Here is a 19,745-nt window from a genome sequence, read left to right on the forward strand (position 1 = left end):
AAAAATAGCAAGCAGTACAGAGGCAAGATGCAAATTCATATTAAAGCTCATCTGATTCTGAATATAAACACTTCAGTTTCTGAGCTTGCCATGAAAATGTTTCCTCCATTAACATCCTGTCATTATCTTTTGTTGTTCTCGTGGCCAGTGCAGAATGGAGAGTCTGGGACCAAAATTGAGTTGTTGCGCCATTAAAAAACGTATCTGATGAAGGTGGATCAGTCTTGGGTCAGATTCAAAAATTGAGACAATATGACACAGCTAGAGAATGTTGTTTATTCCTTGTCCTTCTTGTGTGAAGCTGGACGTTGGCTGCTTCGATCCGATTCAGATATATATTTGTACTTTTTCTTTTTGGCTATAAATGTCAGCATCTCTTTGGGATCCTAACTGCAGGTTGGTGTTGAATTTTGTGCTTTTCCTCCACCAGTTTGGTTGGTCACGATATCTCTTTTGCTTGTTTCAACACATAGCCCAGGCCCAAGATTACAGCTTCCAGGATACATTTTTCAGGTGTGTAAACAACTGTCACAGGGCACTTGGCACCTAGATTTGGAGGTCATATGTTGAAGATTTGACAATGGTTTTGTTCAGAGGGAACTCCAGTTCATGTTTGGGTGTTTCCAGTAATGGCGTAAGACAAAAAGATCACAGTTATATTTCTTCTATCTGTATATATGTATATACCATTGCGCTGAGTACTTTTTAATAAGCTGTGGTCTGTTTCAATAAAAATCTACATATTACTTGTTTAACAGGAGTTTAACGTTAATTTCTATTCATGCAGCCTGACACAAGCTTTCTACTACCACAAGCAGACAGTTACTATTGCTATCCCTGTAAACTTCTTTCTCAGTGGTGTTAATGATCCCATTTCCCTAATGTTGATTTTGGCGGCAGTAGAGAAGGAAAGGATACTGTCTGGGGCATCATCAAGCCCACTGACTGCAAGGGGAGAGAAAGGGCTGTTCGTGCCTACCGGGAAGTCACCAGATAGCTGTCTAAGGTACTGAAATCAAGCCCTGCAGAGTCAATAGGGATCCTTCCTCTGCTTCTAGCAACTCTTGGGGAAGAAGAATGAATGTAGAAAACTGAGAACATATTTTAGGATTTAAAAACAGTAACTTAAAAATAGTAGTAACCTACTGGTAGTGCAATGACTTCACAGTATCTCAGTTGTGGTACTGTGATGGGAGCAACACCGTTTGTCCTGGGATGAAACACTGATTCTTAATTTGGAGTGTACTGTTTGTTGAGTTGCACTCTGGAGGAGAAGGAAGGTTCTGGAACTATGTGCTAATCCCATATTTCTCCCTGCTGATTTTACCACTATTTAATATGCACTAATTACTTTTTGGTAACAATTGATTGCATTCAAACGTAACATCGAGGTGTGAACTAGACACAATCAGTCTGGGTGGCTGTTGATGACAAAGGTGATTTCATTTGTTCTGTATTGAATACTTTGTACTTAAGAATATTAACTGTTCTCTTCGTTTTAAGTACAGAGAAATTGATGTATGAGGTGCTTATATGAATTGGCCAAAGATGTGGATCCAGTCTTAGATTTTTATTTATTCTGATTTTGTATGACTAGGTTTCTTCTTTTCCATGATTGTTTATTCATAAGGAAATTATAAAAATTTAAGGGGGAAATCCCCCAATATATTAAAATCATTACTTCTTCAATGCTCTTCCTTCTTGGCTTTTAATAATAAAAATAGCTTGTACATGCTCAGCGCTTGGAATTTACTTTTGCATGCATTTTCTATGTCTCCTAATTCACAAGATTGTTGTTCTACCACTGGCCCCTGCTGAGGTCGGTCAGTGGTGACTTGGGGCCTTCCCCCTCTTGTTCTTTTGGATTGTATTAAGCACTTCTAGAGACATGATATCATGAAGTTACATATTAGGAAGATGGCAAGAGCGGTTTGTAGACACTTTATGACAATTTATTATGATGATCATATATATGTGGCCTTTGATCCAAAGGTGAAGACTTTTATTTGGACTTCAATCTAAGGAGGAGTGAGCCCCTAGTCTGGTGTAATTTACCAACTAATGCTATGTCCTGAAATTCCACTGAGTTTAGTGGTCTTAAAGTATCACAGTACATCCCTGACTTTACAGTACATGAAGCTATAATATGGCTTAAGCAATGGCGGGGGTGGGGGTGGCTCCATATTTCTAATTCAAGTGTCTAGATATTTTAGGGAATATTAGAGTGATTTTACCTGTCACTGAGTTGTCAGAAAGATTATAGTAGGGGATCTGCCATTGGGTCAGTCATCTAGGAGTGGGCAGATCTTGATCGGTACAGTATTGGAGTGAGGTTACCATAATTAATAGTTTTTACATATAGCTGATTTTTTTTTTCGAGATGGAGTCTTGCTCAGTCACCCAGGCTGGAATGCAATGGCATGATCTCGGCTCACTGCAACCTCCTTCTCCGGGGTTCAAGTGATTCTCCTGCCACAGCCTCCCAAGTAGCTGGGACTACAGGTGCCCACCACCACACCCAGCTAATTTTTGTATTTTTAGTAGAGATGGGTTTTTGCTATGTTGGCCAGGCTGGTCTTGAACTCCTGACCTCAGGTGATCCTCTCACCTTGCCCAAAGTCCTGGGATTACAGGCGTGAGCCACCGCACCTGGCTATGTATACCCAGTTCTTGAGCAGATAATTAAATCTCCTCCACCACAAAATGTGAAAATAAGGTACCAGAAGGCATGACATGAGAATCCACCTGCCCCTTTTCCCATCTGACTGTGATGCTGAGGTGTAGTGGAATTAGCCAAAAGATGTAGGAAGAAAACTTGGGTGAGCTACACCCAGAATAATTAATACTTAAGTCATCAAGGGTTGATTGTACTTGCAGGAGAACAGGTAACTTTCCCACATAAAGCTAAAATGCTAATACAGAGAAATAGCCTTCCATTTGCTGTTACAGGATCAATGTGCAGGTTCGATCACTTTTTTTTGGAAGCATAAGTATTCTTTTGCCAAGAATAAAAATCATGTATAGCTATTGCACTACCAATAGGTCAATTCATGCTACAAATGTCCATGTGTTTCTAGGATGCCAGTGGCCACTGCTACCAGAAATAACTCCAATCACTCCCTTGACTAGTGTTGCTAGTTTGGTCTTTAGGGTTTAGCTAAGTGAGAGTATCAATGATGGGTTAAAGAAGAATTATTTGCAGACCACAATGAATAAATCACAGTCGATGCGCACTTTTGGCCAGGAAGAATGGCAGTGGAATCTTGCATGTCATCTGGTTGAAATTAAGACTAAATCTCTATATGTGCACACACCCACACTCACACCCCCACACACACATATCACAGGGTTACAGCAGAATGAAAACGGTGAATAGGAATCACTAGTTGAAGGCTGCCGGTTTAAATCATCAGGATTGGCACACTCAGATCAGCCCACCAGTGGTCTTCACTTTGTGAAATGGAACTAATGCCACAAGGAAACTGCATGGTTATTTCATCTGTTTACACATCTGCTTATATGTTCAGCTGAACTGTCACTGAAAACAAGAGCACCATTCTTGGGACATAAAACGAGGAGGGGAAACGTTCAGATAATCAACAGTTAAAAGAACAAGTAAAAAAATAAGCCAACAGCAGGTGTGGCATCTCTGGTATGCAAAACAACTAATGAAAGTGTTCAAAGGAATTATCAAGGCAAGCCATTAAGACTATAAACCATCAAAGGAGCAGCAGCAATAGCAAGAGACGGAAGAAGAAGGTGAGCAACAGACTAGATCTTCCTGAAAGAGTGGCCTTGGCTCGACAGTTGTCTACCTTGTGCTGTCCTTAGAAGAACAGGCCCAGTGCTACAGAAGAAAAATCTCCATGCCAAGCCACTGCCTTCAGAATGGTGATGATGTCTTCTTACAAAGGTAAACCCAAGATGACAACCACAAGCAAAAAAACCACTCTTTTGTTTTACCTTCAACAGATGAAATACTCCATACAGTGCCATTCAATTTCCCATAGGCAGAAACCAAAGACCTCAGAATGAGAAAGTGATGGTTTTCACATCACAAATGTTACATGTGGTCAGATTATGGAGCATTGAAAACATTTTTCAGTGCCTCTCGCTACACTGAATCTTGATGTTTCTGAAGTCTCTTGGAGTTTGAGATGTATTGGAATAGTTTTTCGCACCAAGATTAACATGGCACAGTAGGAACAGTCTACTGACAAATCCATGTCCTCTTACCTTACCCATAAGGTTCCCTAAGGGTTCCCTTCATTCTCACAATATTTCATTTTGAGATGACTTAAGGTCAGGTAGAAGGGACCACATGGGCCACTCTTCATCACTTCTCCTCCTAGCTCAGAGGCTCACAAGTGAGGCACTTGGCCCTTTTGCACTTCTAACATCTGGGGCTGGAAACCTGTTGCTGGATAAATACAGCTCAGCAAATCCCCAAACCATACTTCTATTCACTAAGGTGTTATGGGGTTGCTCCTGTTTGTGCATGTCTGCACACACACGCACAATTTCTTGTCCTCTCCCTCCACACATACAGACATACACCTAGTCATTGTGGTCCATCAAAACACAGCTTGTTTGGATGGAAGAAGAAAACTCTGCAGATGCTGTTATTTTTAGAAGCTTGCTTATCCCTCCTGAATGCCAACAATTTTGGCTTGGCATCCATTTCAAATCAAGCAAGGTGCATATCCAGGACAAAGCAATGTGCATTATGTCTGAAGGGACCCACACCTTCAGTGAGACTCAGAATGTGGCCAGAACTAGCTAACTACCTGAACTGAAAGCACCCCATGTTCAGATTCAAACCAACTCAACACACATGTAAGGGGTGCCTATTGTGTGTAGGGTAAGGTGTCAAGTCCTTTTTTATTTGGATTAAGCTCAAATAAGAAAGGACGTGAACCGAATGTGGGATGTGTATGTGTGTACATGTACATGTTTGCAAACACACAGGTTTATGTGGGTATTAATATTGAGTGGAAAATCTGGCTTTTTATTTGTCTGTGTCTTTTTTTTTTTTCTTTCTCAGTCTGCTTTGGGTATATCTGTTTTGGCAAGTTGTGGGCAGCTCTCTTTTACTTTTGTCACCCAGAGGCTTCCGTAGACAAAAGGAAAGGAGAGAGGTGTGTTCAAAGACCCCCATGGTGAAGAGCCCATCCCCCAAGCCTGACACGACCCCCTCTCCCAGGGGACCCCTCTTCTGGACTGGCTTCACTGTTGGCTACTTCAGTGCATCTGACCCCCACCCCCCGCGTGAAGACCTGAGATTGAGCGTGGATTTCTGTTCTCCACCAACTCTGCAGCAAGGGCCCTGCCAGAGGCGTCGCTTCCTGTCATCTCCTCTTCCCGCTCCTAAGTAGAGGCACCTAAACAGAGATTAGATTTCTGGTTTCAAGGCATGTCGGACCAAGCACGCTGAATGAACATGAGTTAGTTAATTAGCTCGGTCTCTCTTCTTTCCGTTCCCTGGTCTGAATGTTCCTTGATGGCAAAGCGACCAGGAGAGAGTTGGTTTGCATCTTAAGACCTATGGGTAATGCTTCTGGAGTGGGGAGATTTATTTAGCAACTGCTTGAACTTGTGTATGGGGTCGGGAAGGAGGTGGAGCTGACCCCAATGGGGCTATCGGAGATTGGGGTGTGGGTGGTGCCCACTGCCACGCTGACACCCCGGGCCTCGATGATGGCAGACAGGAGCTGCTGCTGCTGCTGGCGCAGGGTGTCGGCGATGAGCAGAGGCAGGGAGTTGAAGCTGGCGGTGAGATGCTCCAGCTTCGACTCCAGGCTGCCAATCTGCTTCTCCAGGTCTTCGCTCCGGTCATTGAGTTCCGTGATTAAGTCATACATGACATTCTGCATCTGTGTGGAGAGAGAGAGGCGAGAGACAGGGAGATGACAGGTCATCACAGAGGAATCTGCAATGGGAGAAATGAAATGCCCTCCACAGTATGACAGGAGCCACTTCCACACCAGTTGATCTGGTCAAGGAAGGATACAGGCTTCTTTCCTGGGGACAGGGAGGCTGAAGTGTGCACATTTGCGTTTTCTTATTACAAAAATAATGAGTATTAATGACAGCATTTTATTAGAAAATATGCACCGAGAGGGAACAAAGTGGCCCCTTTTTTTCTTAAATAAAGTGAGTCTCTAAATTGTCTCTTTAGAGACAGGGCCACAACTTCTCAGCTCACGTGGCTGCTGGCATCTAATGATTCCAGAGAAGACACTGGTGGGGAATGGACAGTGCAGTGGGTGTCTAATTAGTAGGCCAGGGCTCAAGTACACATCTGCAGCTCACTAACAGTGTGCCCTCTGCCAGGCGCCTGGCCTCTCTCAATCTCGACTGCTTTATACAATTGGAGTTAATAATAACTATACACAGTTAGGAGTTATTGCACATCTCCCAACCTCTATTTTAACACAGCAGCCAGGAAGTAAAGTGAATTAACTCTCAAGCACAGTGCTTAGCCAAAGGGGCTGCCTTGCTAAGGTGTGGCCCTTCCCCTGTCTGATGCACAATGCCTCAGGGTGGGACATCCCTGAAGGGCCACTCTGAAGGGCTGAGGTCTTTGTTGACTGTAGCCCAGTTCAAACTCTCCCTCTGACCGATCCTGCTTCCCTCACTCCTTGGCAGGGGTCCTGAGGGTGCTCCCCGCAGAGCTCCCCAGTACCCCTCCTGCATTCAGCACTGACTCTCCGTGTTCCAGGGGTGCCGACCGATTACCAGTGCTCCTTCCCCAACATCTCGTGGCCCCCTTGTTGGTCTGCAGGGTCTCAGTCTATGCAACAGATATTTTTCTCCCCGCAAATTAGCAAATGCCACCTTGGCTGTGTACATCAGACTTGGGAACAAGATTCATGGGCGTCTTCAGCCTCCCACGTGTCAGGGAGTGAGGCTCCTAGGGCGGCAATGCAGAGGGCCAGGCTGGTGGTCGCCTAGTCATCCCTGAGGTACTGTGGCTCTTTGGGTTTCTGGTGATCTGCCGGTGAAACCCCAGTCCTATTTCACCTGAAATTTCAGGTTACTCTAGGAAGACGTGGAAACGATTTATGCCCCAGGGACCAAAGCAGCAGCAAGTAAGGTGAGAGGAAAAAAGAGGAGTGAAAGAAGATGTGAGAAGCTAGAGAAGAATGAAGGGGAGCAGGGATGCAAAATGCAGTGAGGCCTCCCCAGCAGACTCCAGGCCCCACGGGGAAATCACTGGGGCAGCATAAGGAAAGGTCACGAGGTGGCATGGAGATGGCCCTGCCCCCATGAGCTCCGCTGTGGCCAGAGCAGGACACCGTGTTGTGGATGCCCTTGGAGGACAGGACGACTTTAGAAGTGAAAGTACTCCCTTTATTAATCAACATGACAGAACCTCTTCGAGGCGCACATTCTTCCCGGAATGTGCAAAATCACCCATTTCATTTGACCACAGGGGTACCCTGATGAGCTCTGGACTCAGAGTCCAAGCCTCTGGGTCGTGGCCCCTGCGCTGGTGCTCACCAACTGCCTGTCTGTGGGATGGTCACTTTGTTCGTTTGGATCTTGGTTTCCTCATCTATATTGATAATCAGAACTACCATTTGCAAAACCTTTATAGTTTACAAAGCATTTTCACAGATATCATCCTATTCGATCACCTGAGCCTCCTCCGATGGTAGGAATTATTTTTATATTTCAGCTGAAGTAATTGAAGCAATCGGGGAAAGACTCCAAGCCCTCCCAGCTCTGCCAGCCTATAGGACAGCAATTCAATACAGACATAATATGTGGAGGCCACATGCCATATTCTTAATTTAGAGAGGACCAAAGGGCAGGAGTGGGAAGGCGCTGAGTTGGGAGGCTACAGCACAAAGACAGAAAAGAGAGAGAACACGGCGTTATCATCTCCCCCTGTTCCGTTGCTTGGTGACAGGATGCCAGGGGGAATATGGACCAGTGTGAAGTGTGCTAAGCTGCCGCCAGGACCTTGGGTGAGTCTCCTGGGAGGAAAAGACAAAGACTGGGCGAATGTCAGAGTTCACCTCCTCCCCAGATCTCCCCATGGGGGTTCTGCAGATTTTTTCCCTTAACCCTTTCCTGCACACTCTTTCTTTCCAGGTAACTTGCTCCTGGGTTATTTACAGCTTAGTTCCCCCACCCAACTCACAGGAGTGTCTTTCCAGTTCCCTGAGGGGTTCGCTTCACCCAGTCTGCTCTGTGGGCCCCATCTCTCCGAGAGGCCATGGGTGGCACTGCAGAAATGCAGGTTTGAAAGTTGGGTTTGCCCGATGTCCCCAGGGAACATCAGTCACAGTGTGTCCTGCAAGGTGAGAGGAGAGACAGGAAACACTGCTCCTCATAGAAGAAACATCCTGGGGCATCTTGTTGGGCTGTTCCTGAAGCTCACAGGTGGGCCTCTAGCCCTGTTTGCTCCATATGACCCTCTTCCTGGCCAATGCTGATTGGTCCCAGGGTGGATACATGGCCCAAACTGGCCAATCATTTCTTCTCTTCTGAGAATTTAGAATTAAGACTAGTAGGGGGCCAATTAGTCTTTACCTGTGGCTAAAACTATCATATGTACTCTCTGAATTGGAGCCTGTTACAGTCTGTTGTGGGGACGGGAGGCATAGAGGGAGAGAAAGAGAGGGAGAGAGAGGGAGAGGAAGAGAGAGACAGGGAGAGGGAGAGAGAGACAGGGAGAGGGAGAGAGAACTGAAGCAGCCACTTGTACAGAAAGAGACAGAAGCGATGGTGAGAGACCTCCTGGTTGTGGGGGCTTCCCAGGTCTGGTTCAAGTCAGTTCCTTCCTGCAGTCTGGCCACATGTCTCCTTTGAGGTTCTGCCTGGAATGAGACTCCCTTATATCCTTAGAATAGATTTCTCCATTTTTAAACCTAGTCCCTGCAGGTTTCTGATATTAAAACCAACACACCCAAAAACCTGAGGGAGTTCTCTCCTGCATGCCCACGTTCCACTCCCACCGCAGGCTCCTAGGAACCACCCTGCACTCCACGTGAATGCCCTCCTCCAAAGGCACGCAGGCCTGGAGGCTTCTCCCCAACTGTGCCAAGCCGCTTACTCCCCGACTGAAGTCCTCACAGGTTTAGGAGGCCCTTTCTTTTGTTCAATCCCTTTATTAAACAAGGCGCCTGCACGTGGCCCGACAACTAGTGATTTCTCTGATTGCACTCTTTTCAAAGGGTGCTTAATGTGCCTGAGGGAGTTTCTCTTGCTTACCCAGGGAATGTGTTCCATTATGATAATTGACATCTGCTGGAATGTTCTGCCAGCCTGGCCCTGGGCTGTACGCTTAATATACAATTCCTATCAAGAGGCAATGAGGAGAGTGGGCTGAGGTGGGGGAAGCCCTTTCTTCAGTGGCACCCACTCTCAGCTCTGCCAGCAGTGTGGCCTTCAGCTCCCTCACCTGGGTGATTTGCAAGAGGACAGAGTTTCTTTACAGTATTTATGGCAGCTCAGGGCCAGAAACAGAGTGGCAGAGTGATGGCGAGCCTCACGCCCTAGGACTCTCAAAGGAGGGTTCTCTCTTTGGGTATCTTCATGTTCCTTGTAGGCTATCTGCCTCTTGAGAAGTAAAGAAATGCACCCCGCCACACACACCACTGCCACCAATTTGAGGCCAGAAAAACTGGTTGTTAAGGATTGGAGGATGCACAAAAATGAAGTTCCAAGTATCACAGCAAACCGGTGTGACCTGGGCAGTCGGCATGGCTATCGTCGCCGTCTGGTCCTTGCTAGCGTGCTTCACAGCCGTGCAAACTCAAGCCCAACCTCAGGAGTCCCTCAGTGTGCAGCTCATAAAATGACACGGGAAAGGTTCGGTCAGCTCATTAATTCCACGCAAAGACACACCTGAGCGATTTCACTTAAAAAACAAATGCCAAGTTTTAAAAGACCACAAGACATACCGGTAGATTGCAAATGGAACAAACTGGAGCATAGGTATTTTTGAACCAGGCAGAAATTTGTCTTTGCTTGCCTGGTCCTGCTCTGTCCAGTGCAAACCCAGGCAGGACTCACAGGTGAGCCTGAGACGACTCGGTGTCTGCACGTTCTAGGGGATGTCTCCAGACACTGCCACTCACCTTGGAAAGGTCCACCAGGGTGTTGGCTTGGTCACTTAGCTTCCTCTGCTCCATCTTGACGCTCCTCAACCTGTGGGGAAGAGTGATAACAGGCAAGCCCTTCAAATTCATGCAAAGGCTTCGCCTCACCAGCAGATCCTCTAGCCCTTCCGCTGCCTCTGATTTTGGAACCCAGCATGGGGACCGTGAACCTGGGGAAGAACTGAGGCTTTTACTTTCCAGGGGCTTGTCACATCCCCCCAGGGGTCCCAACGCATGCTCACCTTCAGTCACTGGTTTCTTGCTATTCCCAGATCATTTCCCTGCCTCTATGCCTGGGCTGTGCCTTCCATCTTGAGTGCCTTATTCTCAATTTTTCAGGGGTTCCCCAAACCTCTCCATCAGAATAAATGTTTTCATCCTTTGCTTTTCCACTTTTAAAAACTCCCCCATCACAGAAAGCATCAGCCACAGTTTGTTTTGATTTGAGTTGCAATGCATGGGGTGTGTGTGTGTGTGTGTGTGTGCGCTGTGTGTGTGGTGTGTGTTCTGTGTGTGTGTGTGGCATGTGTGTGTATTTTGTGTGTGGTTTGTGTGGTGAGTGTGTGTTATGTGTGTTGTGTGTGTGCTGTGTGTGGGGGCGTGTGTGTGGTGTGTGTTTGGGGGCATGTGGTGTGTGTGTGGTTTGTGTGTGTGTGGTGTGTGTGGGGGGGCATGTGGTGTGTGGTTTGTCTGTGTGGTATGGTGTTTGTATGTGTTGTGTATGGTGTGTGGGGGCGTGTGTGTGATGTGTGTTGTGTGTTGTGTGTGTATGGGGTGTGCGTGGTGTGTGTGGTGTGTGTATGGGTGTGTTTGTGGCATGTGTTTGTGGTGTGTGTCGTATGTGTGGTGTGTGTGTGTGGTGCGTGTAATGTGTGTGGTATGTGTGTGGGGTGTATGGTGTGTGTGGTGTGTGTGTGTGTGGCGTGTTTGGTGTGTGGTTTGTGTGTGTGGGTGTGTGTGTGGTTATGTGGTATGTGTGGGGGCATGTGTGTGTGTGGTGTGTTTGGTGTGTATATGGGGTGTGTGTGCGGTGTGTGTGGTGAGTATGTGTTATGTGTGTTGTGTTTGTGTGGTGTGTGGGGGCGTGTGTGTGGTATGTGTATTGTGTGTGGTGTGTGTATGGGGTATGTGGTGTGTGTGGTGTGTGTATGCGGTGTGTGTGTGGTTTGTGTGGTTTGTGTGTGCATGGTGTGTTTGGTGTGTGTGTGCTGTGTGTGGTGTGTGGGGGGTCATGTGTGTTGTGTGTGTGTTGTGTAGAGGGTGTGTGTGGTGTGTATGGTGTGTGTAGTGCATTTGATGTGTGGTTTGTGTGTGGTTTGTGTATGTGGTTTGTGTGGTTTGTGTGCTGTGTGCGTGCTGTGTGCGGTGTGTGGTGTGGGGGTGTGTGTGTGTAGTGTGTGGTGTGTATGTGTGTGGTGTGTGTGTTGTGTTTGTTTGTGTCATATGTGTGGTGTGTGTGTGGCATGGGGTGTGTGGTGTGTATGAAATGTGTGGGGGTGTGTGTGGTGTTTGTGTGTGGTGTATATGGTGTGTGTGATGTGTGGTGTGTGTGTGTGTGTGGTGTGTGTGGTGTGGTGTGTGTGTGTGGTGTGGGGTGTGTGTGTGGTGTATATGGTGTGTGTGATGTGTGGTGTGTGGTGTGTGTGGTGTGTGGTGTGTATGGTGTGTGTGAGGTGTGTGTGGGGGGTGTGTGTGGTGTTTGTGTGTGGTGTGTATGGTGTGTGGTGTGTGTGGTGTGTGGTGTGTGTGGTGTGTGTGTGGTGTGGTGTTTATGTGTGGTGTATATGGTGTGTGTGATGTGTGGTGTGTGGTGTATGTGGTGTGTATGGTGTGTGTGGGGTGTGTGTGTGGTGTTTGTGTGTGGTGTGTGGTGTGTGTGGTGTGTGGTGTATGTGGTGTGTGTGAGGTGTGTGTGGTGTGTATGGTGTGTGGTGTGTGTGGTATGTGGTGTGTGTGGTGTGTGTGAGGTGTGTGTGGTGTGTATGGTGTGAGGTGTGTGTAGTGTGTGTGTGTGTGTGTGTGTGTGTGTGTGTGTGTGTGTGTGTGTGGTGTGTGTGTGGTGTGTGTGGTGTGTGTGTGTGGTGTGTGTGGTTTGTGTGTGGTGTATATGGTGTGTGTGATGTGTGGTGTGTGGTATGTGTGGTGTGTGTGGTGTGTATGGTGTGTGTGAGGTGTGTGTGGGGTGTGTGTGGTGTTTGTGTGTGGTGTGTATGGTGTGTGGGGTGTATGGTGTGTGGTGTGTGTGGTGTGTGTGTGGTGCAGTGTTTGTGTGTGGTGTATATGGTGTGTGTGATGTGTGGTGTGTGGTGTGTGTGGTGTGTGGTGTGTATGGTGTGTGTGAGGTGTGTGTGGTGTTTGTGTGTGGTGTTTATGGTGTGTGTGATGTGTGTGTGGGTGTGTGTGTAGAATGTAGAAGCCCTTAGAGGTTCTTACTCTAGTTTTTACCTTCCATAACAGCCTGCCCAATTTCTGGCATGTGGCTGGTGCAGTGAGTGAGTGATCAGACCCACTTCACCACTCCACTTGTTGAGTGGAACAGAATGGATTTCTTCTGTGCCTCCAAAGTATATGAGAAGCTACTGACAGAGTTGTAGGAGTCCCACTGCTCCCAATCTGGTTATCTGATGGCTGAACCACTCTGGCATACTCACTGGTGGATAGCTTGGAGGAACTTCCTCTGGTGTTTCCTGACTTTGGCATGGTCAATCTTCTTTAGCAGCTTTGTGTGTTTATAGATTAACCATGTTTCCCGAAGGACATTGGCTGCAGCATTCTTGATCTAAGGAAGAATAAATAAAGTAGGCTGCTATCAGGTTCATTTTCTTAGGTTCACATAATATTTTTTGTGTGTGTGGTTGCTACTGTAGTCTACCTCATAAGGAAACGATTTTGCAATGATCTATTTTCTTAACCAAAATCACGAAACTCCTAGAAAAGATGATTAAGGCCGGGCACGGTGGCTCCCGCCTGTAATCTCAGAACTTTGGAGGCCAAGGCAGGTGGATCACCTGAGGTCAGGAGTTCGAGACCAGCCTGAACAACATGGTCAAAGCTGTCTCTACAAAAAATACAAAATTCGCCAGGTATGGTGGCTCATGCCTGTAATACTAGCTACTTGGGAGACTGAGGCAGGAGACTCGCTTGAACCTGGAAGGCGGAGGTTGCAATGAGCTGAGATCGTGCCATACTCCAGCCTGGGAAACAAGAGTGAAACTCCGTCTCAAGAAAAAAAAAGGAAAGAAAAGAAAGGAAAGAAAAGATGATTAAAATTCATCTGCTATTAATCTTGTGTTGGACACTGCAGACTAGAGCTAAATTGAAGGGTTCTTTCTTTCTTTCTTTTTCTTTCTCTCTTTCTTCCTTCCTTCCTTTCTTTTTTCTTTTCTTTTTTCTCTTTTCTTTCTCTTTCTTTCTTCTTTCTTTCTTTCTTTCTTTCTTTCTTTTCTTTCTTTCTTTCTTTCTTTCTTTCTTTCTTTTTCTTGATTATTTCAGTACTGTCTCTTGAGTGCTGTTGCTGATGCTATATTTAGACAGGTTGCATGAGCAAGACCTTGAGTCCCGGGGTCCCCTCGGAAAATAGCTAGCAAGATACCACTGCTGCCCTTACATGCAGACTTCCGAGCTTCACCTGAGATTGTCACTTAGTGTATATGGTACATTGCTTGGATTCAGAGAGTAAACAGATTTCCTATCAGCTGGAGATTTTAAAAGACTTCTTTGAGAAAATGTCTTTCCCACTAATTGGAACTATAGGTACCAATAAGCCCATTGTCTCCTTTCCCAAATGGCCAAAAACATTTGCGCTGCAATTTTACATGTAAATGTAATTGGCACAAAACGGAAATAATTTCAAAGCAATGTCTGAAAATCAGTGAAGATATTTAGGTGTGAAACCAGAGCTTCCTCTTTCCCAAAGCTGGCTCCTTCACTGTGCACTGCAATCACACGTTTCAACATATGACGCTGTCATCTGTTGACATGGAAACCACTGATATCACCAGGCTCACGACTGAGCTGAGACATATCAATGGCATCCAGATGGCAGGGGACAAAGTTTTAATCCAAACACAGACATCCTCAGCAATTAGTAACAAGAGCAAGAGAAAACATTCCTTATTAAGCACACGCTAAACAGATTTTTGATTAACCATCCCCATTTCTGTCAGTCATGCAGATTGGCACAGGTCCACAGGCCTGGGGCCTGGAAATAAGTAGGCCAGCCTAATAGAAATCAGGTTACTAGCCAGAAAGGATTTTAATAAAATTAGAGACTATAGACCTGCTTCTTCAGACTGACATCAACAGATGGGACGTTGTTAAAATACTGAGACGTGTGGGAAGGCTAGGAAACATTGTTTTGCAGGCTGATAAATTTTGTGTGTGTATGTTTTAAAAATTTATTACTAAGGCTGGATTATATTTTTCATTGGCGCTGAAGTGATGTTTTTAAAAGAACAGCTAAGTCTTCTCAGAAATGTCTAAGGGACATAAATATTGCTTTTTTAAAAATGCAGTAAAGATCCACCATGAAAATAGTTTTAAATGACTTAATTGCCCGCCTCTAGTACTTTCTTGCCTGAAAGGAAGCAGGTTGTGGTGAGAAGTTGGAAACGGTGGATGTCCAGGAGAGGACACTGTGGTCTCTGGGGTTCTGCTCAGGGAACTAGAGTGAACAGCAGCCTCCTGGGAAAAAAGGCGGCGTGCGAGGGAAGCCTCGCTCTCTGCAGAGCACACACATTGAATACCATTGCCCTCCTCTTGCGGGGAGAGGGGCAATTGGATGTGTCATTTCTTCAGTTTCCCCAGGCACTTAGCCTCTTAGGAAAGCCTCGAGGAAACGGGAAAGTCTGCAGGTGAATCCCTGCTCTGTCAATTATTAAGCAGTTTAGGAGCAAATGCTTCATTATCTGTAAGATGGGAAAAATAAAGAGGGCTGCTATGAGGCAGTGATGATGGTGCTGGGGGCAACAGCTAACATCTACCGGGCGCAGCCACAGGTCTGAGTACTTCATATGTCTAAGCTCCTTTAATCCTTACCACAACCCCATCGGGGAGGTGCTAACATTATCCACATTTTTCAGACAAAGAAACCGAGACACAGACCAAGACTAGACAATTATAAATGGCAAACTGAGTCAGTGTGGGTTTGAATGCTGCATAAAATGTAAAGTACCGTACAGATATTAGTTAATATCATCTAGCTCAAACCCCTCATTGAACATATGAGGAAACCACTTCAGAGATGGGATGTGAGAGCCAGAATCACACAGCTAGCTAATGGCAAAGTCAAAACAAGAGCCAGGTCCAGGAAGAGCAGAAGGTTTTCATGTGGACTGAAGGAAAGACAAACAAAATCATTTCCTGTTTTCCAGGATCAAGGAATTGGAAAGAACATTGGATTTTTTTTCTTTTTTTAATCATCATGGCCCTTACTTAGCAATGTGACAGAACACGGAGTCCAGGTCCTGCACTTAAAGTCAGCCCAAATGTAAGATACTGAAGTCACAGCAGAGTCCGGGTAGCTGACAGAGGCAGTCACATCATCTTTATGAGTTTGGAGGGAGGCCGCTGTGCATTCGGGAAAGTGATGTTAACTGCCAGCCCTTGCACTGACTCTGAAATTAATTACCAGCAAACAGTCTGGCACAAAGCTAAGTAGATCAATATCTGCGAGAGAAAAAGAAATAGGCTTTTAACTGCACTGGGCTTTCCCAGGTGGACGGTAAATGCTATTGTGGCCAGGGTCTCCCTCCAGTTCACATGGCTGATTGATCTAAGCATTGCTGGGGTCAGGAGCAGATGAGGTCATGTGCCTTTCCTCAGATTTGCCGAGCCTCCGAAGGGCTCCATGCACCCTTCCTTGATGGAGGCTTGGGTACCTCCTGACCTCTCCTGGTGGGCAGAGGCACCAGGGCCAAAAGACGCTCTTAGGGTGCAGCAGTGCGAGGGGGCAGGGCTTAAGATGAAAGCAGCAAGCCAGAAAGAGTGGCTCAACGTCGGCCACAATCGGGTGGGTTTGGGGATGGTTAGGAGAGGAAGTGAATGGCAGTCCAGCTGTCCTGCCTCCAAAATGGGCTGATTGTTTTCTGCAAGCCCAGAAACTCTCCACCAAAACAATTGCTTTCACTCTGAGTGGGACCAGAGAATGGGCTCTATGATCCACTTTAGGAAGGGCTCTAAAATTAATGGGCCTGGACAAGAAAGTGGTCCAATGAAGACCTTGAAAATTATTGTGACAGCTAACATATACTGAGTGCTTATTATGTGCCAGGATCTGTGCTAAGCATGTATGTCTGCATGGTTTCATTAACCCTCAGAAAAACTTGACAAATAGATGTGATCATGAGCTCTATCTTGGACCCACTACTGAACTCTATGAGACTCTCTTTATTCATACATTTGAGGAACAATTAATGAGCACCTATGATGGGCCAGACATTGTACTAGCAAGTAAGGGTACCACAGTGAACAGATCAATAACATTCCTGCCCTTATGGAACTTACAATCTTGTGGAGAAGATGGTATGCAGTTTATATTATAGCATCAGGTGACAAGCATTTAAAAAACCACAACAACAAAGCAGGGTCCGGAGCTAGAGAGTGATGCAAGTGCTACCTGCATCTGTGAAACGGGATTACTGTGTTGACTAAATGAGAATATACTTAAAACATTAGCACAGACCCTGGCCATATGCCTCAATACATGGTATCTTTGTTAATATTCTCCTCTTCCGATAAACATCAGCTTCCTTCCCTCTAATTTCCCCAGCCCACAAGAAAACATACAACAGAACACACATCACTTCCTTGAGCTCTTGGCCATAGCATCCCATGTCAATGACTTGCTCTGGCCACCTCTCTGCCCAGGTAATCTGCTACTTGCTATTACAGAGGGGCTGTCGGTTGCGGCAAGAATGCTTGGGGCAGGAGTACAAGGGGGATGAAAGGAGCACCTTTCTTGGGCACCCTAAGCCTCCAGCAGCCCCAGGAGTCCTGGGAAATTCCAGGAGTCCCATTAGCAGAGCCCCCCAGAGAAGAAATCACTAGCATGCCCTTTATGCTGCCAGGAACCCTTGCCAGAGAAGTATTCTACTTGGAGATTGGAGACGGGGAAAGGGAGGCCTGGCCGGTGGGTGTGATTTAAATACATGCATCTTGGACAATTTCTTCACTGTGTGAACATCACAGACTGTACTTAAACAAACCTAGATGGTACAGCCTACTACACCCCTAGGCTGTATGGTGTAGCCTATCGCTCTTAGGCTACAAGCCTGTATGGCACATTTCTGCACTGTAGGCAACGGTAACACAAATCACTAGGGGAGAGGAATTTTTCAGCTCTGTTAGAGGCTTCTGAGACCACCTTGGTATATGTGCTCCATCACTGACTGAAACGTTGTTATGCAGTGCATGACTGTAACTTGAAGGAGTTACACAGGTTGAAACTAGGCTGAGTGAGGATCAGATCACTATCGGAGAACCTGCAAGCCGGCCCTTGACTGAAGGTGTCCTTTACACACAGGACTAGAGAAGGGGGCCGGTTCCTCTTTCCCATTTGCCAAGCCCACTCTCCCCTCATCACCACCCCACAGACTTGCTCTGGCTTCCCCGGTTGCCCTCTCATCGCCCGGCTTGTACCTCCTCTTTTTCCCCCCTCTGTTCTATTCCACACTCCCTTTGCAGGCTTCTCTGCCTGCCTGACCTGGAGGCCCTCACTGACCACTTAGAACTGGGAGCTCCACCTCTCTGGCTGGCAGGAAATTGGGTGGAGCGAGAGGAGATGTATTTCCGTTGTTCAAAGTTGGAGCTTGAGGTTCTCCCTGTAGCAATATGGTAATGGGTGGTGGATAATTCAATAATGCTATTTATGTGATACTCAGTTAGGGTAGAGTTAAGCTGGCTTTTCTCTTCAGCAGGCCTGGGACCCTAACCCCACGCTAAGGAACTAACCACCCTAAAGCTGCCTGCCTGATGGTCTGAGAGCAAACTGGATCTTGCATAGGCCCGGGGCCCCCTCACCCCTTTCTGGGCCTTCGTCTTCTCATCTGTGTTGGAGTGGCTCTTCCCTGAGGGTCCTTCCGGCTTAAACACACAATATTTCTGTGACTGTTGCTAAAAAAAAAAAACCTGTACCCACTCTGTTTGGAACAGAATCTTGTGTGTGATGTAATTTATAATCCTCTTCTGGGGAGAATTAGCATTCCTGATAACTGCCCTATTGATTATCCAATCAATTATAAAGAGATAAAGACTTGTTCTGGAAATCCACTCTTGAGCCCAACCAGCTGTCCATTAGCAGTCCTTTAGCTAAACCTTCTATATCTGGCGTAACAATGGCTACCATTGTTTTTCCTATGAAATACCACTACTAAGAGTAATCTCTGAATTAGGCTGCTGAAGAAAATTTTCTTCTAGCAAGATGATGATCAAACTTTGGCATATGCCTGTAATTAAAGAAAAGTTGTCTTTAGTGTCATTCAGGAGATTGTAGGTGGGGGAATTACTTAAAGGTTTTTGAGCAGGAAGTAATATGTAGGTAAGCCCGAGAGTCTAAGGAGATCCATGGGGAAGCAGAGTGCAGGATGACTAGGGAGAGGGAGGCCCAAGTGAGGAGAGCAGGTAGCAGGCTGCTGTGATAGTGCAAGACAGAAGATGGCGGCTTCAAGAGTGACGGGGCAGAGGCCCTGGAGAGGCGCGCATGCGTGAACAGCCACGGCAAGGTCGAATCAGACACAGAAAGTGCTCAGACCCCTGTGGGGTTCACGGCCCAGAGGAGTCAGAAATGGGGCTAAGTTTTTATGCCTGGAGTCTGGATGAACACCATGTCAGGAGCACACTAGGGAAGTTAGGAGAAGGAACTAGTTTAGGGAAGTTGTGGGTTTCGTTTTGGTCTTACTCATAGAATTCATGGGGAAGTGTACTTGGATGAGCTACTTGGGGCAAGAAACCCTTGCAGCAAGAAGGAGATATGATCCTCAGCACACTGTGCTGTCTGAAGGTTCTGCTTACTGTGGCTTGATGTGGAGAGTAGGTACCACAAAGAAAATATCTCCGGTCCATGGTGCCTCTCAAGCCAAGGGTGTCCATAGCAGCCCACTCTGCTTTTTTTTTTTTTTTTGAGATGGAGTCTCGCTCTGTCGCCCAGGCTGGAGTGCAGTGGCGCGATCTCAGCTCACCATAACCTCCGCCTCGTGGGTTCAAGCAATTCTCCTGCCTCAGCCTTCCGAGAAGCTGGGATTACAGGCGCCCACCACCACGCTTGGCTAATTTTTTGTATTTTTAGTAGAGAAGGGGTTTCACCATGGTCGCCAGGCTAGTCTTGAACTCCTGACCTCAAGTGATCTGCCCACGTCAGCCTTGCAAAGCGCTGGGATTACAGGCGTGAGCCACCGCACCCGGCCCACTCTACCTCTTATAAGAAGTGCTCTCTGAGGGCAGTCAGCCACCAGAGGTTAAGGATGGAGGTAAGGACCACCTCTTACCCATCTTGGTGCCCCCAGAGTACAGAGTGTGGCACCCAGGGAGTGACCTCTGTGATGGACCTGTTTAGTTACATAAAACAGAATGTTGGGGACATGGAAGCACTGAGTGGCAGAAAAAATGGGGCTCTAGTATCTTTCTTCCAGTCCCTCT

General features: G+C 46.6%; 1 protein-coding gene across 4 annotated transcripts in view; it reads right to left on the bottom strand.

Moving 5' to 3' along the window:
• Nucleotides 1-257: 257 nt before the first annotated feature.
• The window catches only part of KCNN3 (potassium calcium-activated channel subfamily N member 3), a 169,456-nt gene continuing 149,968 nt past the window's right edge, over nt 258-19,745 (bottom strand). For all 4 annotated transcript variants that reach the window (XM_050753187.1, XM_050753218.1, XM_050753197.1 and 1 more), the window contains 3 exons: nt 12,764-12,891; nt 10,092-10,161; nt 258-5,873 (listed from right to left, as the gene is read on the bottom strand). In XM_050753187.1, coding sequence (XP_050609144.1) covers nt 5,577-5,873; nt 10,092-10,161; nt 12,764-12,891 — 495 coding nt within the window. In that variant the 3' untranslated portion in view covers nt 258-5,576. The remainder of the gene's footprint in view (nt 5,874-10,091; nt 10,162-12,763; nt 12,892-19,745) is intronic.

Source organism: Macaca thibetana, chromosome 1, assembly GCF_024542745.1.
Source record: "Macaca thibetana thibetana isolate TM-01 chromosome 1, ASM2454274v1, whole genome shotgun sequence".
In the NCBI taxonomy this organism is placed as follows: Eukaryota; Metazoa; Chordata; class Mammalia; order Primates; family Cercopithecidae; genus Macaca; species Macaca thibetana.